The 17,615-nt window shown below is 47.8% G+C and overlaps 1 protein-coding gene across 12 annotated transcripts in view; it reads left to right on the forward strand.

Moving 5' to 3' along the window:
- Positions 1-17,615, forward strand: part of TULP4 (TUB like protein 4) — a 243,338-nt gene that overhangs the window by 220,409 nt on the left and 5,314 nt on the right. For all 12 annotated transcript variants that reach the window (XR_006202924.1, XM_042940183.1, XM_042940178.1 and 9 more), the window contains 5 exons: positions 3,432-3,576; positions 6,209-6,353; positions 7,630-7,723; positions 10,898-11,041; positions 13,847-16,365. Coding sequence is in view for 11 of the 12 variants with exons in the window: in XM_042940183.1 (XP_042796117.1) it covers positions 3,432-3,576; positions 6,209-6,353; positions 7,630-7,723; positions 10,898-11,041; positions 13,847-16,365 (3,047 nt within the window). In the remaining variant the exon portion in view is untranslated. The remainder of the gene's footprint in view (positions 1-3,431; positions 3,577-6,208; positions 6,354-7,629; positions 7,724-10,897; positions 11,042-13,846; positions 16,366-17,615) is intronic.

The raw sequence follows: 17,615 nt of genomic DNA on the forward strand, positions 1-17,615 counted from the left end.
TGAGCGTCTCCAGCCTGACGTGCTTGCCCACTCCGATAGTTCACGTAGCTGCCCCCACTCTGTGTGCCCTCCATGATTCGTGCAGCGTCTGTGGCCGCACTCTGCCGTCTGTGTTACCGTGTAAAGTTGAGAGCAGTAGGACCGTACTTTGAAACAGTAGCTGTTGGTCCATTTTTTTGTCTTTTGGTTCATGCAGTGAATGAGCACCAAGAGCAGGGAAGGTGAGTGGAAGAACTGGAGGCTGGTAGGGAGGCAGGTGGAGAGGAGGGAGAAGATTCAGAAGGAAGGAAGGCGAAGTGAGGAGGGCAGGAAGGCAGTGGGCATCGCAGAAGCTGTGGCTTCAGGGGAAGGGAGAGGAGCAGTGCCCAAAGTGGGCGGGCTGTGGAAGGCGCACACCACAGGGTCATTGTCCCTGAGGCTCCCTGCCGTGTGTACAAGTTTATAAAACCTGTACTGAGATGGCACGTTGAAGGGAGCTGACATGAAGTGCTTGCTTCTGCCCCCACGTGCATAAATTCCCACTAAAAATCAGGCAGAAGAAGCAGGTGGGGGTACCATGGGGCACCGAGGCCGGGGGCCAGACCACTGGCCCAACACCTGCTTCTGCTGACTGTTCCCATCCCTCAGCTCGTGCTGTGCACATGGGCTCAAGTGCTAGCAGTCCTCTGGGGAATAAGGTGCTTTATTTTTGTAATTAAACAAATCTAAAAGTTATAAAGCATAGCACATCAACAGTATGTATTCACTACCCTTTCTGTCGTCTTTGAATCTCCTGTGGTTGTGGGTAACGCCGGGGCATCTCTGCTTTCGGGAAGTTTATAAACCCCTTTGGGTGACAAGACAACTTAATGCTTGGAAAGTTCAGGAAAAACATCAAGATTTTATTTATTTTTAATTTTTTTAACATTTTTATTTATTTTTGAGAGACAGAGAAAGAGAGAGAGAAAAAAACGGGAGGAGCAGAGAGAGAGGAGAGAAGAGAATCCCAAGCAGGCTCTGTCTGCCCCGTGAGCACAGAGCCCGATGCAGGGCTCGAACTCACGAACTGTGAGATCGTGACCTGAGCCAGAATTCAAGAGTGGGCAGTTTAACCCACTGAGCCACCCAGGTGCCCCAAAACATCAAGATTTTAATACCTCAAGACAGGAATAGAAGATGTGTCACAAGGCAGAATATGACTAATTGCCAACCAAATGGTATACGCAGACTGGTACAGAGGAGGAAAAGATTCCGGACTTTGGGAAGCCTAGAATTTCTCACGAGCTGATTAACTCTTTCAAGCCTGCACATCATTGTTTCTCAGAATGTGGTCCATGGGCCACCTCCCTGCAGGTCACCTGGGGCGCTTCTCTAAAAGCAGGCTGCCAGACCTGCCCCTTAGCTTCATTCAGGAGGTCTGGGGCAAGGCCCCCAAGTCCAGTGCCCAGGTGGGAGTTGTACTCCAAAGCTCGTGCGTGCTGTTGTAAATGCTCTCCAGGCAACCTAACACACTCCTCAAAACTACCAGTGTGTATTTTTATAATTGAGAGCATGCATGAGAGCATTTTTTTTTTAGCATAAATCCACAAATTTTTTAAAGGAATCTTTAGTTAGAGCTTACTACAGGTGGAATTGTGTCCCCCTGAAATTCATATGTTGAACCCTTACTCCCATTGTTACTATATTTGGAGATACAGCTTTTAGAGGGTGATTAAGGTTCAATGAGGCTGTGAGGGCGGAATCTCAATAGGATTGATGGCTTGTAAGGAAAGGGAGAGAGCTCTCTCTCCACACACACACACTAAGGAAAGGCCATGTGTGGACACAGTGAGAGGGTGGCCGACTACAGGCCAAGCAGAGAGTCCTTACCAGAACCTGATCACGCTGGCACCCTGACCTCGGACCTCCAACTCCAGAACTGAGACATAAATTTCTGTTTATAAGCCACCCAGTCTGGCATTTTGTTATAGCAGCCCAAATGGATTAAGACATGAGTAAAGGAAAAAAGCAAATGTTATGACATATAGCCAACTGTGAAATCTTGGATTAGCAAGCAGGTCAGGAGCTGAGTGGACAACACGTTACTGAGTTTTCTCAGTCAGTGAACTGGCCCCGTGCTCATGAGCACACAGAAACCTTCTGGGGGTTTACATGCCCATGTGAGTCAGGGCCAAGCTTCCTCTGGCTAAGTGACTCCTAACTTAAGTAATGGAAAGCGCTGCTCAAGGCCTGTGAGTGAAGCCTCTTTATTTGATCGAACTCAGATGCACACCAGTCTAGCTTGCTGTGTTCACGAGTCACGCCTTCTGATGAGGAGGTAGTTTAAGAAGAGGGTGATGTGGGCACACAGACTGGGCCTCAGTCAGCCTGCTTCCAGGTAGCATGCATGCCAGACAGCATACTCTGCTTCCAGTGGCCTCCGAGAGGCCCCTGTTCACAGATGTCCCCTCCATATGTTCAGAAACACTAGAGATTAGTTTATATTAACACACTTATCTTTTCAAATGTAAACAGCTTTTTTGAATGATAAAATCACTCAGATTCTGTCAATCATTTCATTGCAGTTGGACAACTCAGCTTTTTTATTACCTGGCAAGGTTCTTGGAGCCTTGAGGGAATGAGGCTTTTTGTCAGCAAAACAAAGTGATTTTGAAGATGGGCTACCTGCAGTGAGGGTAGAGCAGCATTTGGGGAGTGAAGGGATGTGAGGGGTGAGAGGAAGGCAGCAAAGGAGAAAAGATTTCGAGGAAGGTGTCCGATATGACCTCCATCTACTCTGCAGTTTTGTGATGGCCCAACCTCTGTGCACACTGGCTTCTGCCTTAGGACCTCTAATTTCTGCCTGGTGGCCGGTTGTGAAAATTATCTCTAGCAGCTTGTGTCCAGGCACCCTCAGCAGAGCCCAGGCCCTCCACTGACAGGCCTCATGCACAGGCATTCCTTCCAGCTGCTACTCAAAGCGGGCCAACTAAACTGGGAACCCCTGCAGTGGAGCTGACTCTGTCAGGTCTCTAGTCCAGAGCAGGCGTGGAACCAGAAGAGGCCATCACAGGGCCCAGGTCAGGGCCCAGCAGGTTCTTGGGTCAGCAAGCCCCTTGCTCGGCCCAGGTCCCCAGGCTGCCTGCAAACTCGTACGAACACAGATAGATACCTGGTGTGATGGGACGTTCCAGCTTTTGGCCTGGTAAACACTGCAGAACTGTTTTATATATTACAGAGGCATGAAAATTCCATGTCCACTTTGATAACAGTAGAAGTAATTGCCTCCTTTTGCTTAGAAAATGTAATAGCATAAAAACGTAGAAAGGAAACCATGCTCTGGTCCTTTCTATTTCAAACTCTCGACTTAAATGCTGGCTTGTAGAGTTGGTCTGTCCCATAGTTTCCAGTGATAGTGATCCTTGTTAGGGTCTGATACCACTTCCCAGAGTCTTCTGGTTGTGTCTCCCCAGATGAAATCTACGGCAACAGCTTGATCTCCGCCATGCTCGACAGCTGTAACTGCTCAGACTCCAGTGACATCGAACTGAGTGACGACTGGGCTGCCAAGAAATCCCCCAAAATCTCCCGAGCTAGCAAATCACCCAAACTCCCAAGGTAATCTCGCTCTTTAGGGGTGTTCTTCCTCTTTTGTGCCTCTGGAGGTGTGTCTGTGTTGTGTCTGCAGCTGAATCCCATTGAAACCTACACCAGGAGAGCCCAGCAAGAGGGCATCCCTGCCTTTCATCTGGAAGATACGCCCTCAATAATTACAGCTTTCCTTTCTTCTTTCCTCTGGGTAGAAGAAATCCATCCAGTAGGAGTTTTTCTAAACTTTCAGACCTTCTAAGGGTTAGCACTGATGGTGGATGGCATGGGGTGGCCGTAGCTCCCTGGCTTACTTGTTTGTTCTTCTAGTTTGAGAAAAGTAAGGAAAAGGTTTTACAGGGAATGTACTGTAATGTGTTGAAGAGAATGCCAAGTTAAATACCTATAATGCTGTGATTGGAAATAAATCGTAAATTTAAAAAATTTTAGATCCTAAAGGTTTGTCCTGTAGAGTGGCGAAAAGCTAAGAGTAGATACAAGGGCCTGTGGGGTCTTAGATAAGAGGCCCCCTGCTCTGACTCCACTACTGAAGGCTATATAACCTTGAATGAATCTGTGAGCTGGATTGCAGTATCCTTATTTACGGAAGGTAAAGGGTGGGGCAGAGCTTCACTGAGATCTCTTTAGCTCTAAAATTCTGTGATACTGTACAAAATTAAGATAGAATTTATGTACAGATAACATACCTGCCCAGATCTCAAGCACGTAATTTACTGTGCAGTTGATAAACCAGTGTATCTACCGCCCAGTTGAAGGTAACATTTCGGTCATCCCGAAAAGTGCCTCGTGCCCCTTCCCATTCGATACCCACTCCCCAGAGCCAGCACTGTTCTAATTTTTGTCACCACAGACTAGTTTTACTTGTTCTGGGATTTCATATAAATGGCGTCAAACATTACATACTTTTTCTTTTTTTTTTTTTTAACTCTTGCTCAACATAACGACTGAGATCCATTGGCGTCAAGTGTATCCGTAGTTTGTTTTTCTTTTTTGCTCTGTGGTTTCAATTGTAATGAATATACTATAGTTTGTTTATTCCATTTACTCATTGACCTCTGGTAATGAGACTTTTTGCGGACACATGCGCTCCTCTGTCTCGGGCAGGGGAGTCGTGGGGCCATGGCACATGTTTAACTTCCCCAGAAACTGCCAAATAGTATTCCAAGGTGCCTGTAGTACTCTGAGTTCTGCCAGCAGTGTATGTGAGACTTCTGTTTTCCCCCACGATTGCACTGTCCTTGTCAGAAAATAATTTTATCCATTCTGGTGGGTGCGTAGGGCTATCTTAACATCTCTAGTGATTGGTGATGCCACCCAGCTTTTCATATGTTAATCAGCCATTTGGATATCTTCTTTTATAAAGTGTCTGTTAAGCCTGTGGCCCATTTTTTATCGAGTTGTTTTTCTGTTACCAGGTTGTAAGATTCTTTATGCATTTTAGCTATGGGTTTTTGGGCAGAGACATGGAGTGCCACATGGCTAACGTCATACGAATTTTTTCTTTTATGATTAGTGCTTCTTGCATCCTGTTTGGGAAATCTTTGTGTACCCTTAGGTCGTGAAGACATCCCTTTGTTCTTTTCCAGAAACTTTGTAGTTTTAGCTTTCATACTTCAGTCTCGGATTAATTTTTGTGTATGGGGTGACTTTTTCTTGTATAGATATCCAGTTGCTCAAGCAATTTATTTTTTCATCTTTATTCTGAGCTTGTTAAAATTGCAAATAAAACTGTGAACTTCTCTACACTTCTACAGTGTTTCGGCTTTTCCCTTAATTAAGGGAGGACACTTAACACATAAGCAACCAAATCCTTCACCTGTAAATGTCCTTTCACAGTGCCCGAATATGGCATTCCCTGAGGCTGCTCCTGCTTCCCTCTGTCTTTCCCTGTGTCGAATCCCCCTACTTGCAAAGGCCAGACAGTCCTCACACAGAACTGTAACCAGCTCGGGCCTCTGTCTGCCTGTGCTTCGGGGCCCCTGGTGTTGTTATCACAGTCTCAGGTAGTACCTCTGAGGCTCAGTGCTTTCTTTTTATTGATTGCCATCAAGCTTAACATACTCATTTTTCTAGCATTCTCTGTGGGGTAGGCTGGCATTAACACGTGTCCCCATGTTATAAATAGAGGAACTAAGGACCAGAGATATAATGTAGGAACAGAAAACAACAGAAAAGCTGTAGACCCACAGATTTGATTTAAATATCACAGCTGGTGAAAGGCTAGAAAAGTCCATTGAAATCCTGACATTGTGTTAGGAATCGCAAAATCATTTGGCCTTAGGGTGAAATATGTCTCTTCCCACCTGCTATTTTCCCACATGCACGAGGCATGTGGATATTTCTAAACTTACTGTTAGTAGAAAGTGAAACACTGTTAATTCTCTGGGGTTCCTTACAAATGAATCACTTGATTTGGTCTAATCTCGCTGTATTTTTAAGTATCTATCACTTGGTACACAGTTCTCTTCTTCTTCCCTCATACTCACAAGGCAAAAGCAGGCGGCAGAGACTTGGAAAATGAAGGGGCCTTGCCCCCGGGAACACAGCACCATGGTGGCCACCAGAGCATGAAGGGGAGGGCCGAGGCAGCATGCGCCTCCCCCGCCTGTGGGGCCTGACCCTCCTGGCCTTGTCTCCACAGGATCAACATTGAGGCTCGGAAGTCTCCCAAGCTGTCCCGGGCTGCTCAGGAGATGTCCAGGTCTCCCCGGTTGCCGATGCGCAAGCCCTCCATTGGCTCACCCAGCCTGACGCGAAGAGAGTTTCCCTTTGAAGACATCACTCAGGTAGCATCTGGGGTCCAGGTCGGTGCCACGCATCGCTCCCCCGCCCTTCTCTCCCTCCTCAGCGTGTGCCCGACGGTGGCTGAACCCTCGGTGCATCACACCTGCACTCGCCACCCCAGTCTCCGTGCCGGCCACTGTCGTTCCAGACAAGGGGCGTAGAGAACCAGAGCCCTGTTCTCCCTCCTCGCCACCCTGCCCTCAGGCAGGCCCCGACACCTCCACATCCCCAGGACCTCCTTTCCACCTCAGACACACCCCCATGGCCACATGGGTCTTTCCACGGGCAGCTCTGGTTGAGACGTACCCTCCCTCTGCCCTCTCAAGCCACTTCCGACCCTTTGGTGACTCTCCGTGTCCACAACAGCCCGTCCCTGGTGGTGGCCCCACAGTCTGTGCTGCCCGTCTGTCCATCCTGGTCCCCGCGACGTCCTCCAAGTGCCACAGCCTCGCTGTTGACCGGCCTCTTTCTGTGCTTGTGCCTTTGCTGTACTGGGTCACTGGGGTGACCCAGCTTACCCTCTCCATCTCCTCCCCTTGTTTCTGCCGGCGTGCTTCCAGATAGAACTCAGCCTCCGTGGTGAAGGCTTCTTTCCCTGGCTCAGCCACAGTGGTCCCCAAGCATCTTGTTTACAACATTTCTCAGTCACTTCCTTTATGCCTTATATCCTCCAGTAGGTAATAAGCTCTTTGAGGAGCTGGTTTTAATTCGCCTTTGTTGTTGCTCTTGCACACACACGCACACTCATGGCTTAAGCATATTGGTAATTAAAAAAAATTTTTTTCTTAATTGAATTGAATGAGAAAATAGGTAATTGGGTAGTGTGGGGACATACTGGTATCAGTGCAACTAGCGTTTCCAGGAGAAATATCAAGGGTAAAAATGGATCCAGAGCTAGGTGTAACCCCTCTAGTCCAGTGACTGTGGGAAAGGAGAGGTGAAGAAAAATGTGCCCAGATTGCCTTTGTGGCCTTTTTAACCTACACATGTGCAGACACACTGGGACACATCTGTTCCTCACTTCCAGCCCGAGAATCCCAGCTCAGTGAGCCACCATGAGCCACGATTCAGAAACAGGTGCCTGGCACGTTACAGTTAGCTTCCGGTCTTAAAAATGGTGGAATGATACAGAGAGTGAATATTTCCAACATTACCCACCTGTGTCTTTTTTAAGCAAAAATGTTAATATTCTTACTTCCTCAGTGATCAATAGAAGATATAAAAATAGATTGTAATTTTTTTTCCTTTTTCTCCCCCCCCCCCCCCTCCCTCCCACAGCACAACTATCTTGCTCAGGTCACGTCTAATATCTGGGGAACGAAGTTTAAGATTGTGGGCTTGGCTGCTTTCCTGCCAACCAACCTCGGTGCAGGTAAAAAACCGTGCCCTCTTCTCTGCCTGCTCTCCCAGGTGGAACTGAGACTTTTGAAAAGACCATTCAGATGAGCTCTTATGGCACCAAAAGATTAGTATGTACTTTATTTACCTCTACACTTTGACTCGAACCATCATAATTTCACAAAATTAGAATTATTACTCAAATTGGTTTTTTGCCAGCAGTGCTTTCAGTATTTTTATATAAGCCCTGACTTATGAAGAGACCGAAATAGCAGAAATCTCTAACAAAGCTCTGGTTATTTTGATTCGTGGCCTCTCACGGTGGGCAGGTTTTGGTACCAGTGTCTTTAGGTTCTTGAGTCCGAAGAAAGTTGGGAAGAAAGCGTTAAAGACTGTAAGAAGCTGGCTGACTGTCAGTACAGTTCTTTGTGGTAAAACTTCACAGATTTCATGTAGAAGTCCCAGATAAATACTCTGTGAGAAGTTTGAGCCCTGGAGGAAAATAGAACCATAGGAGTAAAAGCTGGGCTAGAACCCAGAATTTGCATTCTTTTCTGTACTCCTGCTTGAAGGAATAGGACTAACCTGTCGTGTTTACTTCGTGTTTACTTCACTCCTTACTTCAGAAGGAGTGAAATGACAGAAGGTCCTTTTCAGAGCAGCTTCATCGCGATAGGCGCATCGCTGGGTGGTCTGAGGGCTTGTGCCGTCCCCCAGCCTTGCTAGATTGCCTGATCACTTAACACGCACGCGTCTCTGGAAGGCGAGGTTTGCGTGTGGCTGGTGGACCCATCTTGAATGTGCTCTGTGTCCCCTACTAAAAATGGTTTGTGAAAAATTCTGAATCTGACTATTTAAGTTGTTTCAGACATCAATAGATCCTTTCAGTTAAGTAATTCTTGCAAAGCAGATGTTAAAAAGACCTATGCCATGTATGCGTCTTAGGAGACTTATTAAACAGTGCTGTATTTGGATTTTTCATTTTGAGGTTTCTCAGCTCAAAGAAAAAGAGGAATAAAAATAACACATAAAACTGACGTAGGAAATAACCATAGACTGTCCCAGTATATACTGCAGAGAAATCTCTTAATAATATTTTCAACCACCTGCAAAGTCTCTGATGACCATGAAATTCTGTTCTTTAGTAATTCAGCCGTGCCCCACTGATGTGCTTGGTGATTCTAGTAACCACTGTGCAAGCGTTGCGATCACCCCACGTCAGTACGCTGAGGCCTGAGCCATCTGCCTATTTCAGTAAACATTGAAAAAAGGAATGGAATTTTAATGAATCTTTTCCTTCTAGATGTTGAGTAGATCCACACATAAGTCAACAAGAACCTTAACATGGGAGAGCCTAGAAGTGCCTTCAAGGTACGGGATGCTCCAGTGTGAGGGATTCGAGTGCCCAAAATAAAAGCTTTCTGTGTGACTGCAATGAAATCATTATCCTAACCATTGACTGTTTAAAAAAAAGCATGTTAGCTATTATATTCATTTGTTAAGCTAAGAGAATTTTCCATTTGATTCTACTAGAGAAGAAATTATCTCTTAGCTTTTAGAAGGTATGTTACCTGTGGTACCCTATTAAACAATCTTTGTCACCCTAATGGATTTTAAAGTGAGTACTGTTGGATATTTTATATTAGATAATTGTGCTGGATATTTGTTTCCTTCAATTAGAATTATCTGGCTCATGAAATTTTTTTATTTTTAATTTTTTGCTTTCTCAATTTTAAAAATATGGAATAAATTCAAATTCAAAAGATTTGAAGCAGTATACAGTAAAAATCTTTCTCTTCACCTCTGGTCACCTAGTTTTCTCCCCCTGGAGGCAACTGACACCATTTTTAATCCCTCCTCAGATTTTAAATTTTATTTCTTTTTATCAATCTGAACAACAAAGAATAGCACTTTAATGCATGCATTAATTCTTAAGCCAGAGAGAACTGTCCAGAATTTTAAAGCCAAAATTCATATTCTCTTTTGTGAGCAAGAGAGATGAACACATGAATAAGACCTGTGATGAGCACTCGGTTGGAAAAGTCTTCTTAGCCCTCACCAGCCCAAGCGCCAGCCTCACACAGGTATTTCATCACCAGAAGGCCTGCGGTACCGTGGGAGTGCCAGCCAGGCGCCTCTGGGCACTGGCGGGGACAGCAGTGGAGACAGAACTGTGCTTACCTTAGCAGAAACTAGGGATAACAGTAATAATTACAGAACCTCTACTTACCTCACAGGGAAGAGTACAAAACATAAAAGAAAGCTGATGGGCTGGTGTCATCCTGACTTCAGCCTACTGCAAGCCCTAAATTCAGATTTATTGGTTTTAACTTATTTTGTCTCATCTAAATATTTTAATTGCCATCTAGGCATTCTCTTAAATGTCCTTATTGATCCAATAAAATCTTAGCATTTAAAGAAACAGTGTGAAGGGGCACCTGGGTGGCTCAGTCAGTTAAGCGTCTGGCTCTTGATCTTGGCTCGGTCATGATCTCACTGTTCCTGAGATTGCGCCTCAAGCCAGGTTCTGCGCTGCCAGGGTGGAGCCTGCTTGGGACTCTCTCTCTCCCTCGCTGTCTGCCTCTCCAGTTGCACTCTCCCTCTCTCTCTTCTGTAAATAAATAAACAAACTTAAGAAAAAATTAAAAATAAAGAAATGGTGTGGAAGTTCCCTAAATCTCTATCCTGATCATGAAATGGCAGTTGAAAGTCAGGGAAACAAGAATCCAGTCCTGAGTAAGAGCAGTGTTTCATTCTTCCCTGATCCACGTCATCCCATCTTCTAGTTGCCTGAGATCCCCCTGAGCGTGACATTGTGGATATCCCAACAATTTTACTAAGTTATCCTTCTGATCACAAGTGAGGCTTTTAAAATACGTATTTATCATACCCCAGCTCATTCCAGAAAAGCATTTAAGTCTTAGACACGTGTTTGACATTTGAAATGTGTGATTCTGTAGAAAACCACTTGGCAAAGTGACTGGGGTAGGCTGAGAATCTGTTGTTACAGAATCCAGACCATGGCTGGGGTGGCCAGTGGTGTGCAGAAGGGAAGTGAAGGGCTGCCATCAGACTCTCCCGGGCCCACGCAGATCTGTCTTCTGATGGCAGGGACAGCACAGCGCCATTTCTCTTCCTGTGGCTCTGTCGGCACCTTGGCCGTCCTCCTGCATGTCTCTGTTAACAGCGCTCTCCTCCTCCCCACCAGTCATCTATAAAACCAGCCTCCTGCATCTCCAGCCACGGCAGATGACCATCTATCTCCCAGAGGTTCGGAAGATTTCCATGGACTATGTTAATTTACCTGTCTTCAACCCAAATGTTTTCAGTGAAGATGAAGATGATTTACCAGGTGTGTTCTTAGTGGGTCGTGACGGGGACAGAGTGGTAAGTTGTGGACGATTACAGCATGCCAGTCTGTGCCTTGCTTTGGCAAAGGGTGACTTCCTCCATTGTTGGGTGTGGTGGCATATCACAGGAGAAGGGCATACTGTTGCTGGTTTGGGGAGGAGGGTAGCTACGAGCAAGGCCTCATATCCACAGAGCATTCTGCCTTCTTGTTTTATTATCTTCACAATAATCCTTAGTCTTATGCCCAGGTAGAGAAGTTTATAGGACTGATCAGAACTCAGTAAAATCAGAACTGAAACCAGGTCTCATAGGCTGTGGTGCCCACAGAACCTGGTTTCTCAAACCCGCCCCATCTCCGGGACAGAAAACCTTTACGTTCAGACATCTCTCTCCCAGTGTGCAACTCACATCTCAGTGTACAGAAGCCTAGTCTGAGTTAAAGGTAAAATCTGGTACAAGCTTTTAAAGTCCCAGTTTAAAAATTTTCAGATGTTGATGGCATCTTTTTTTTTTTTTTTTTTTTTTCAACATTTTTTATTTATTTTTGGGACAGAGAGAGACAGAGCATGAACGGGGGAGGGGCAGAGAGAGAGGGAGACACAGAATCGGAAGCAGGCTCCAGGCTCTGAGCCATCAGCCCAGGGCCCGATGCGGGGCTCGAACTCACGGACCGCGAGATCGTGACCTGGCTGAAGTCGGACGCTTAACCGACTGCGCCACCCAGGCGCCCCATGTTGATGGCATCTTAAATTAAGTATTTTCTAGTGTGTGTGGGGGGGGGGGGGGAGGGATTCTATTTTGATTAATAGAGTAGAACAATTTCTAAGTCGTCAATTATTTCTATGTAACTATTCTCAGAAACGTCTACCCATAATTTTATAAATATGAAGACTCCTCTCCTTAGAACCAAGCAAGTTTTTGAAAGTCTCTGGTTTCTGAGCCAGAGGAATCCTACATGGACCACTGACTTCTCCTGTGTTTGGTGGTTCTGGAACAGAAGGGGCTATGGTCCTCGCCATGGGACAGGGAAGGACCTGCATTCCAGCTTCAGCATTCCTCAAGAAGAACTTGAGGGAGTCGTTTACCTCCTTCATGGGTTTTTACATGTAAAGTTATTTGTACGGTACTTTCTGACAGTAGCTGTCTTTGGTCCTCTGATGATATACCTCTCCTCATAAGCAGAGCAGATATTCTAGACTATCAAAGTCATAATGGGCAAGGTTTTGCAACCACATAAACCTGCAGTTTGGTGAAGCCTCACACACTTGAGCTTTACAGCCCTTTCCGCAATCTCAGAATCTTGTATTTAGAAGTATCTTTTACACTTTCCCCGTAACACCCTCCCTGTGCTCCCAGAGTGTGACTAATACAGCTCTCCCTAAATGCTCAGCCCTTGCTGCTGCTGTTAGTGCCTGTGCTGCGCAGTCAGAGGAGGGAGCATTTTGTCTCTGTGCTTGCCTTTAATGCTGGTGACAGACTCTTCTCTTTAGCCTGGAAGACACCTGCCTTCAGTTCTCCATGCAGATGAGAGGCCATCTGGAGGAGAGATCTGAACAGGAATAATAGAAAACTTGAGGCAGGACCCAGATTCATGCAGCCAGGAGATAGTTACATCTCACTAGAGGGCCCCAGGGAAGGGATGGGGGAAGTAGGGAAGTCTGGGACAGGCTCAAAAGGTGGGCTTAACTTTTGATGAAACTAGCTGCCTTCATTCCATAGTTCTGGTAAAAGGCCAGTCAGCCTTTACAATTACCTAGTTAAATCTTATTTCCTGCTCGTATACTAGTTGCTCCATAGCACTTAAAGGCCCAGATGAGCAAACTTGCCAGGGGTCAATGGCATTTTACACAGGGCAGTATAAAACAGTGGCTCTGAGCACCTGCGTGTGGTCTATCACTGCTCAAATTCATGCTTCATTAAATTCCCTATGTGTACATATATAGGATAGATTTACAGGGTTTTACAGAGTGTGGCTATACCTTACATACTGTCGGAAATGCTAGAAAGCAGATAAATTAGGAAATTATCCTTCCCTAATAACACAGATTTGCTACAGGATTCTTTTCATTGGTATCTTTACTACATCTTACATGGTTCTATTTACAGAAACTTAATTTATGTGCAAATTTCAGATACACATTTGCTGCATGACCCTTCCCGTACTAACCAGTCCATAACTGTGGCTAAACGTACTCCAGAGCCTAGGCCTTATGAGTGCTCAGTGGAGTATCCTACCGTCACTCCCTCCTTGCATAAGAGAGTGGTCCGTTTTATGAATATGAGTAGAAAGTATCTTTAAACAGTTAAGTATTTAAAAATAAAGTAGGGCTTCCAGGGAGGCCCAGTTGGTTGAGCATCCAACTCTTGACCTCAGCTCAGGTCTTGATCTCAGGGTCGTGAGTTTGAGCCCTGCACTGGGCTCCACATTGGTCATGGAGCCTACTTTAAAAAAATTAATCAATTTAAAAAAAAATTAAGTATTTGCCATGGTACCATTTAGGCACATGGTACCAAATTCAGAAGGTTCAGAAGCATATTCATTGAAAAGCTTTGACAGTGCCCTTAACCAGTGGACAACAAAGGCTACCCTGCAGAACTTACCCGCTTGCCTGTGCCCTTCCAGAAACCTTGGAGAAACTTTGTATAACTTGTGTGAAAGATCTGGCTTTCCCCAAGCAAACACATCTCCTCCTGAAGCAGTTGCATTTTGTATGCAAAAGGACTGGATGAGTTCAGATGTATTACTTATTCTGACCCAGTTTCATGGCAGTTTTGTAAGCAGTGCATGTTTCTTTTTTCCTCCCAGTGACGGGAGCATCGGGTGTGCCTGAGAACAACCCTCCATGTACCGTGAACATCCCCATCGCTCCCATCCACAGCTCGGCGCAAGCTATGTCCCCCACACAGAGCATAGGATTGGTGCAGTCCCTGCTGGCCAATCAGAATGTGCAGCTGGACGTCCTGACCAATCAGACCACGGCAGTGGGGACGTCTGAGCATGGAAGTGATAGTGCCACCCAGTACCCAGTCTCCAACCGCTATTCCAACCCCGGACAGGTGATCTTCGGAGGTGTGGAGATGGGCCGCATCATCCCCAACCCCGCTCAGCTGTCCCTGCCACCGCCAGCTCCAGGGGCGATCCAGCTCTCGGTGTTGGACCACGGAGACCGAGACCATGACCACCTGCAGAAGTCCGCCAAGGCCCTGCGGCCAGTGCCGCAGCTGGCCGCCGAGGGGGACGCAGTGGTGTTCAGTGCCCCGCAGGAGGTCCAGGTGGCGAAGATGAACCCCCCACCCCCCTACCCGGGAACCATCCCCGCCGCCCCCACCACAGCAGCGCCCCCGCCCCCGCTGCCGCCCCCACAGCCTCCGGTGGACACGTGCCTGAAGAAGGGCGACTTCTCGCTGTACCCCACGGCGGCACATTACCAGACGCCCCTGGGCTATGAGAGGATCACCACCTTTGACAGCAGCGGCAACGTGGAGGAGGTGTGCCGGCCTCGGACGCGGATGCTCTGCTCCCAGAACACCTACACCCTCCCCGGCCCGGGCAGCTCAGCCACCCTGCGGCTCACCGCCACTGAGAAAAAGGTCCCCCAGCCTTGCACCAGTGCCACCCTGAACCGCCTGACCGTCCCACGCTACTCCATCCCGACGGGAGATCCACCCCCGTACCCCGAAATCGCCGGCCCGCTAGTCCCGGGTCGGAGCGCGGCGCAGAGGCCCGACAGTCTCATCCACGCCACGCTGCGCAGGAACAACCGCGAGGTGGCGCTCAAGGCGGCGCAGCTAGCCGAGCCCCCGCGGGTCCCCCCGCAGCACCCGCCCAAGCCCAAGGGTGCGGCGCAGTTCCCGGCGCGGCCCCCGCCGGCCCTGTACACCTGCAGTCAGTGCAGCGGGGGGGCCGTGGCGGGGCGGCCCGAGCCTGGCGCCGGGGGTGCTGGAGGTGTGCAGTCCGGCTCGGGCCTGGCCCACGCCGCCAGCACCTCACCCCTGACCTCCCAGTCGTCCTACAGCCTCCTGAGCCCGCCAGACGGCGCCCGCGACCGCGCCGACTACGTGAACTCGGCCTTCACAGAGGACGAGGCGCTGGCCCAGCACTGTCCGGTCGAGAAGCCCCTGAGGCACCCCACGCTGACTGAAGCTGCTGTGGCCGTCAAACGGCCACCCCCTTACCAGTGGGACCCTGTGCTGGGGGAAGACATTTGGGTTCCTCAGGAAAGGACAGCACAGACTGCAGTGCCCAACCCCCTGAAACTGCCTCCTCTGATAGTAGGTCAGAGCCAGCATCTGGACGTGTCCCGAGTGCCCTTTGTCTCCCCGAAGTCTCCCGCCAGCCCTACTGCCACTTTCCAAACAGGCTATGGGATGGGAATGCCGTATCCAGGGAGCTATAACACGCCCCCTTTGCCGGGAGTGCAGACCCCCTGCTCCCCGAAAGATGTCCTGTCCCCGACACAGTTTGCACCCCAGGAGTCCACAGTGGCTCTCCAGCCAGCCTACCCGCCCAGCCTCTCCTACTGCACCTTGCCCCCCATGTATCCGGGAAGCAGCACCTGCTCGAGTTTACAGCTGCCACCTATCGCCTTGCACCCCTGGAATTCCTACAGCCCTTGCCCGCCCGTGCAAAACCCCCAGGGCACTCTGCCCCCCAAGGCACACTTGGTGGTGGAGAAGCCCCTCGTGTCCCCACCGCCCACCGACCTCCAAAGCCACTTGGGTACAGAGGTGATGGTAGAGACCACAGACAACTTCCAAGAAGTCCTTTCCCTGACAGAAAGCCCGGTCCCCCAGCGGTCGGAGAAATTCGGGAAGAAAAACCGGAAGCGCCTGGACAGCCGAGCAGAGGAAGGAAATGTTCAGGCCATCACAGAGGGCAAAGTGAAGAAGGAGGCAAGGACTTTGAGTGACTTTAATTCTCTGATCTCCAGCCCTCGCCTGGGGAGAGAGAAGAAGAAAGTAAAGAGTCAGAAAGACCAACTGAAGTCGAAGAAGTTGAATAAGACGAATGAATTCCAGGACAGCTCAGAGAGCGAGCCCGAGCTGTTCATCAGTGGTGATGAGCTGATGAACCAGAGCCAGGGCAGCAAGAAGGGCTGGAAGAGCAAGAGGAGCCTGCGGACGGCCAGCGAGCTGGAGGAGTTCAAGTGCCGGAAAGCCAGCGAGAAGGAAGATGGCCGGCTGGGCAGCCAGGGCTTTGTGTACGTCATGGCCAACAAGCAGCCTCTGTGGAACGAAGCCACCCAAGTGTACCAGCTGGACTTTGGGGGGCGCGTGACCCAGGAGTCAGCAAAGAACTTCCAAATCGAGCTAGAGGGGCGGCAGGTAAGAAAGCATGTCCCAGGGCATGGCCCAGATCCCTGCTTTTTGGTCTTGACTGGTCTCTGTGGGTTTTTAAAAACCTGCTAAAGGATAGCAGTGCTTTGGCCTTCCAGGAGCCAAATGGGAAATAATGGAAAACAACTGATCCCTCTGAAGCCAAGTGGCCAAGTCTCCGTGACCCATGAGAAAAACTAGCAGGCCCCTGCCCAGCCCCCTGCCCGCTCCCCAAACCTGCTCTGCCAGAGATACTTTCTTTCTTCCAACTTTGGCTTTTTTCTGGTATTTGACACTGTGTTTGCGAAGAACGTGTTCCCATTTCTATTTATTGATTTTTCAGTTTTTCACATCGTGTATTGACCTCTTCCTGAGGAATATGAGGGTTTATTTTCTTCACCCCCACTGCCATATGTACAGACACGTGAACTTCCCCCTTAGTTCAATCAGCAGTCTTTGGTTATCTCATTATGCCAATATATGTGGTTTATAGCTGAGCCATGTATTATGGCTTAACTATATTTCCTTTTTTATTACATAGGGATTTTTTCCTAGACCAAATAATTACCCAGTGTTTGTTTATTTCTGTGTACTTATAGTACATCATTCCCTGATTCGGTGGCGGAATGTAAATCTCTTCTCACTACAGTTAAACACATCGGGTGGTTTTTCAGTTCCTCTGCTCCAGCCTGAAATGGTGGCTCTAACTCTGCTGCATAGCTGTTGTTCTGGAACTGCACTTCCTCACCATCCTGGTTGTTCCCTTCACCTCTCATACTTAAATCTCATTTTCATTAATTCACTCGAATATTTATTGAGCCACCTGCTGTGTACCTGGCAATCCTCTGAGCTGGGAGTCAGCAAACTGTGGCCCACAGACCAACTGGACCTGCTGCCTCTTTTTATAAATAAAGTTCCATTGGAACACAGCCATGCCCACCCACTTAAGTATTGTCTAAGGCTGCTTTTGTCCTACGACAAAGCTTTTGTCCTACGGCAAAGACCCTGTGACCTACGAGGCCTGAAGTATTTATCATCAGCCCTTTACAGAGAGTTTGCCAACGTTGCTCTAAGTGCTGAAACCAGAGCAATGAGGAAAATAGAGAAAATCCCCGTCCTCACATGGAGTTTACCAAAATAGAAGAAAGACCGTAAACAAATGTACTTAAATATTTATATAAGTATTTATATTTATATAATATTTATACATAATTTATGTGTGATATATAATATAATCCTTATAAATACAATATTTATGT

This window comes from Panthera leo, chromosome B2, assembly GCF_018350215.1.
Source record: "Panthera leo isolate Ple1 chromosome B2, P.leo_Ple1_pat1.1, whole genome shotgun sequence".
NCBI classification, from domain to species: domain Eukaryota; kingdom Metazoa; phylum Chordata; class Mammalia; order Carnivora; family Felidae; genus Panthera; species Panthera leo.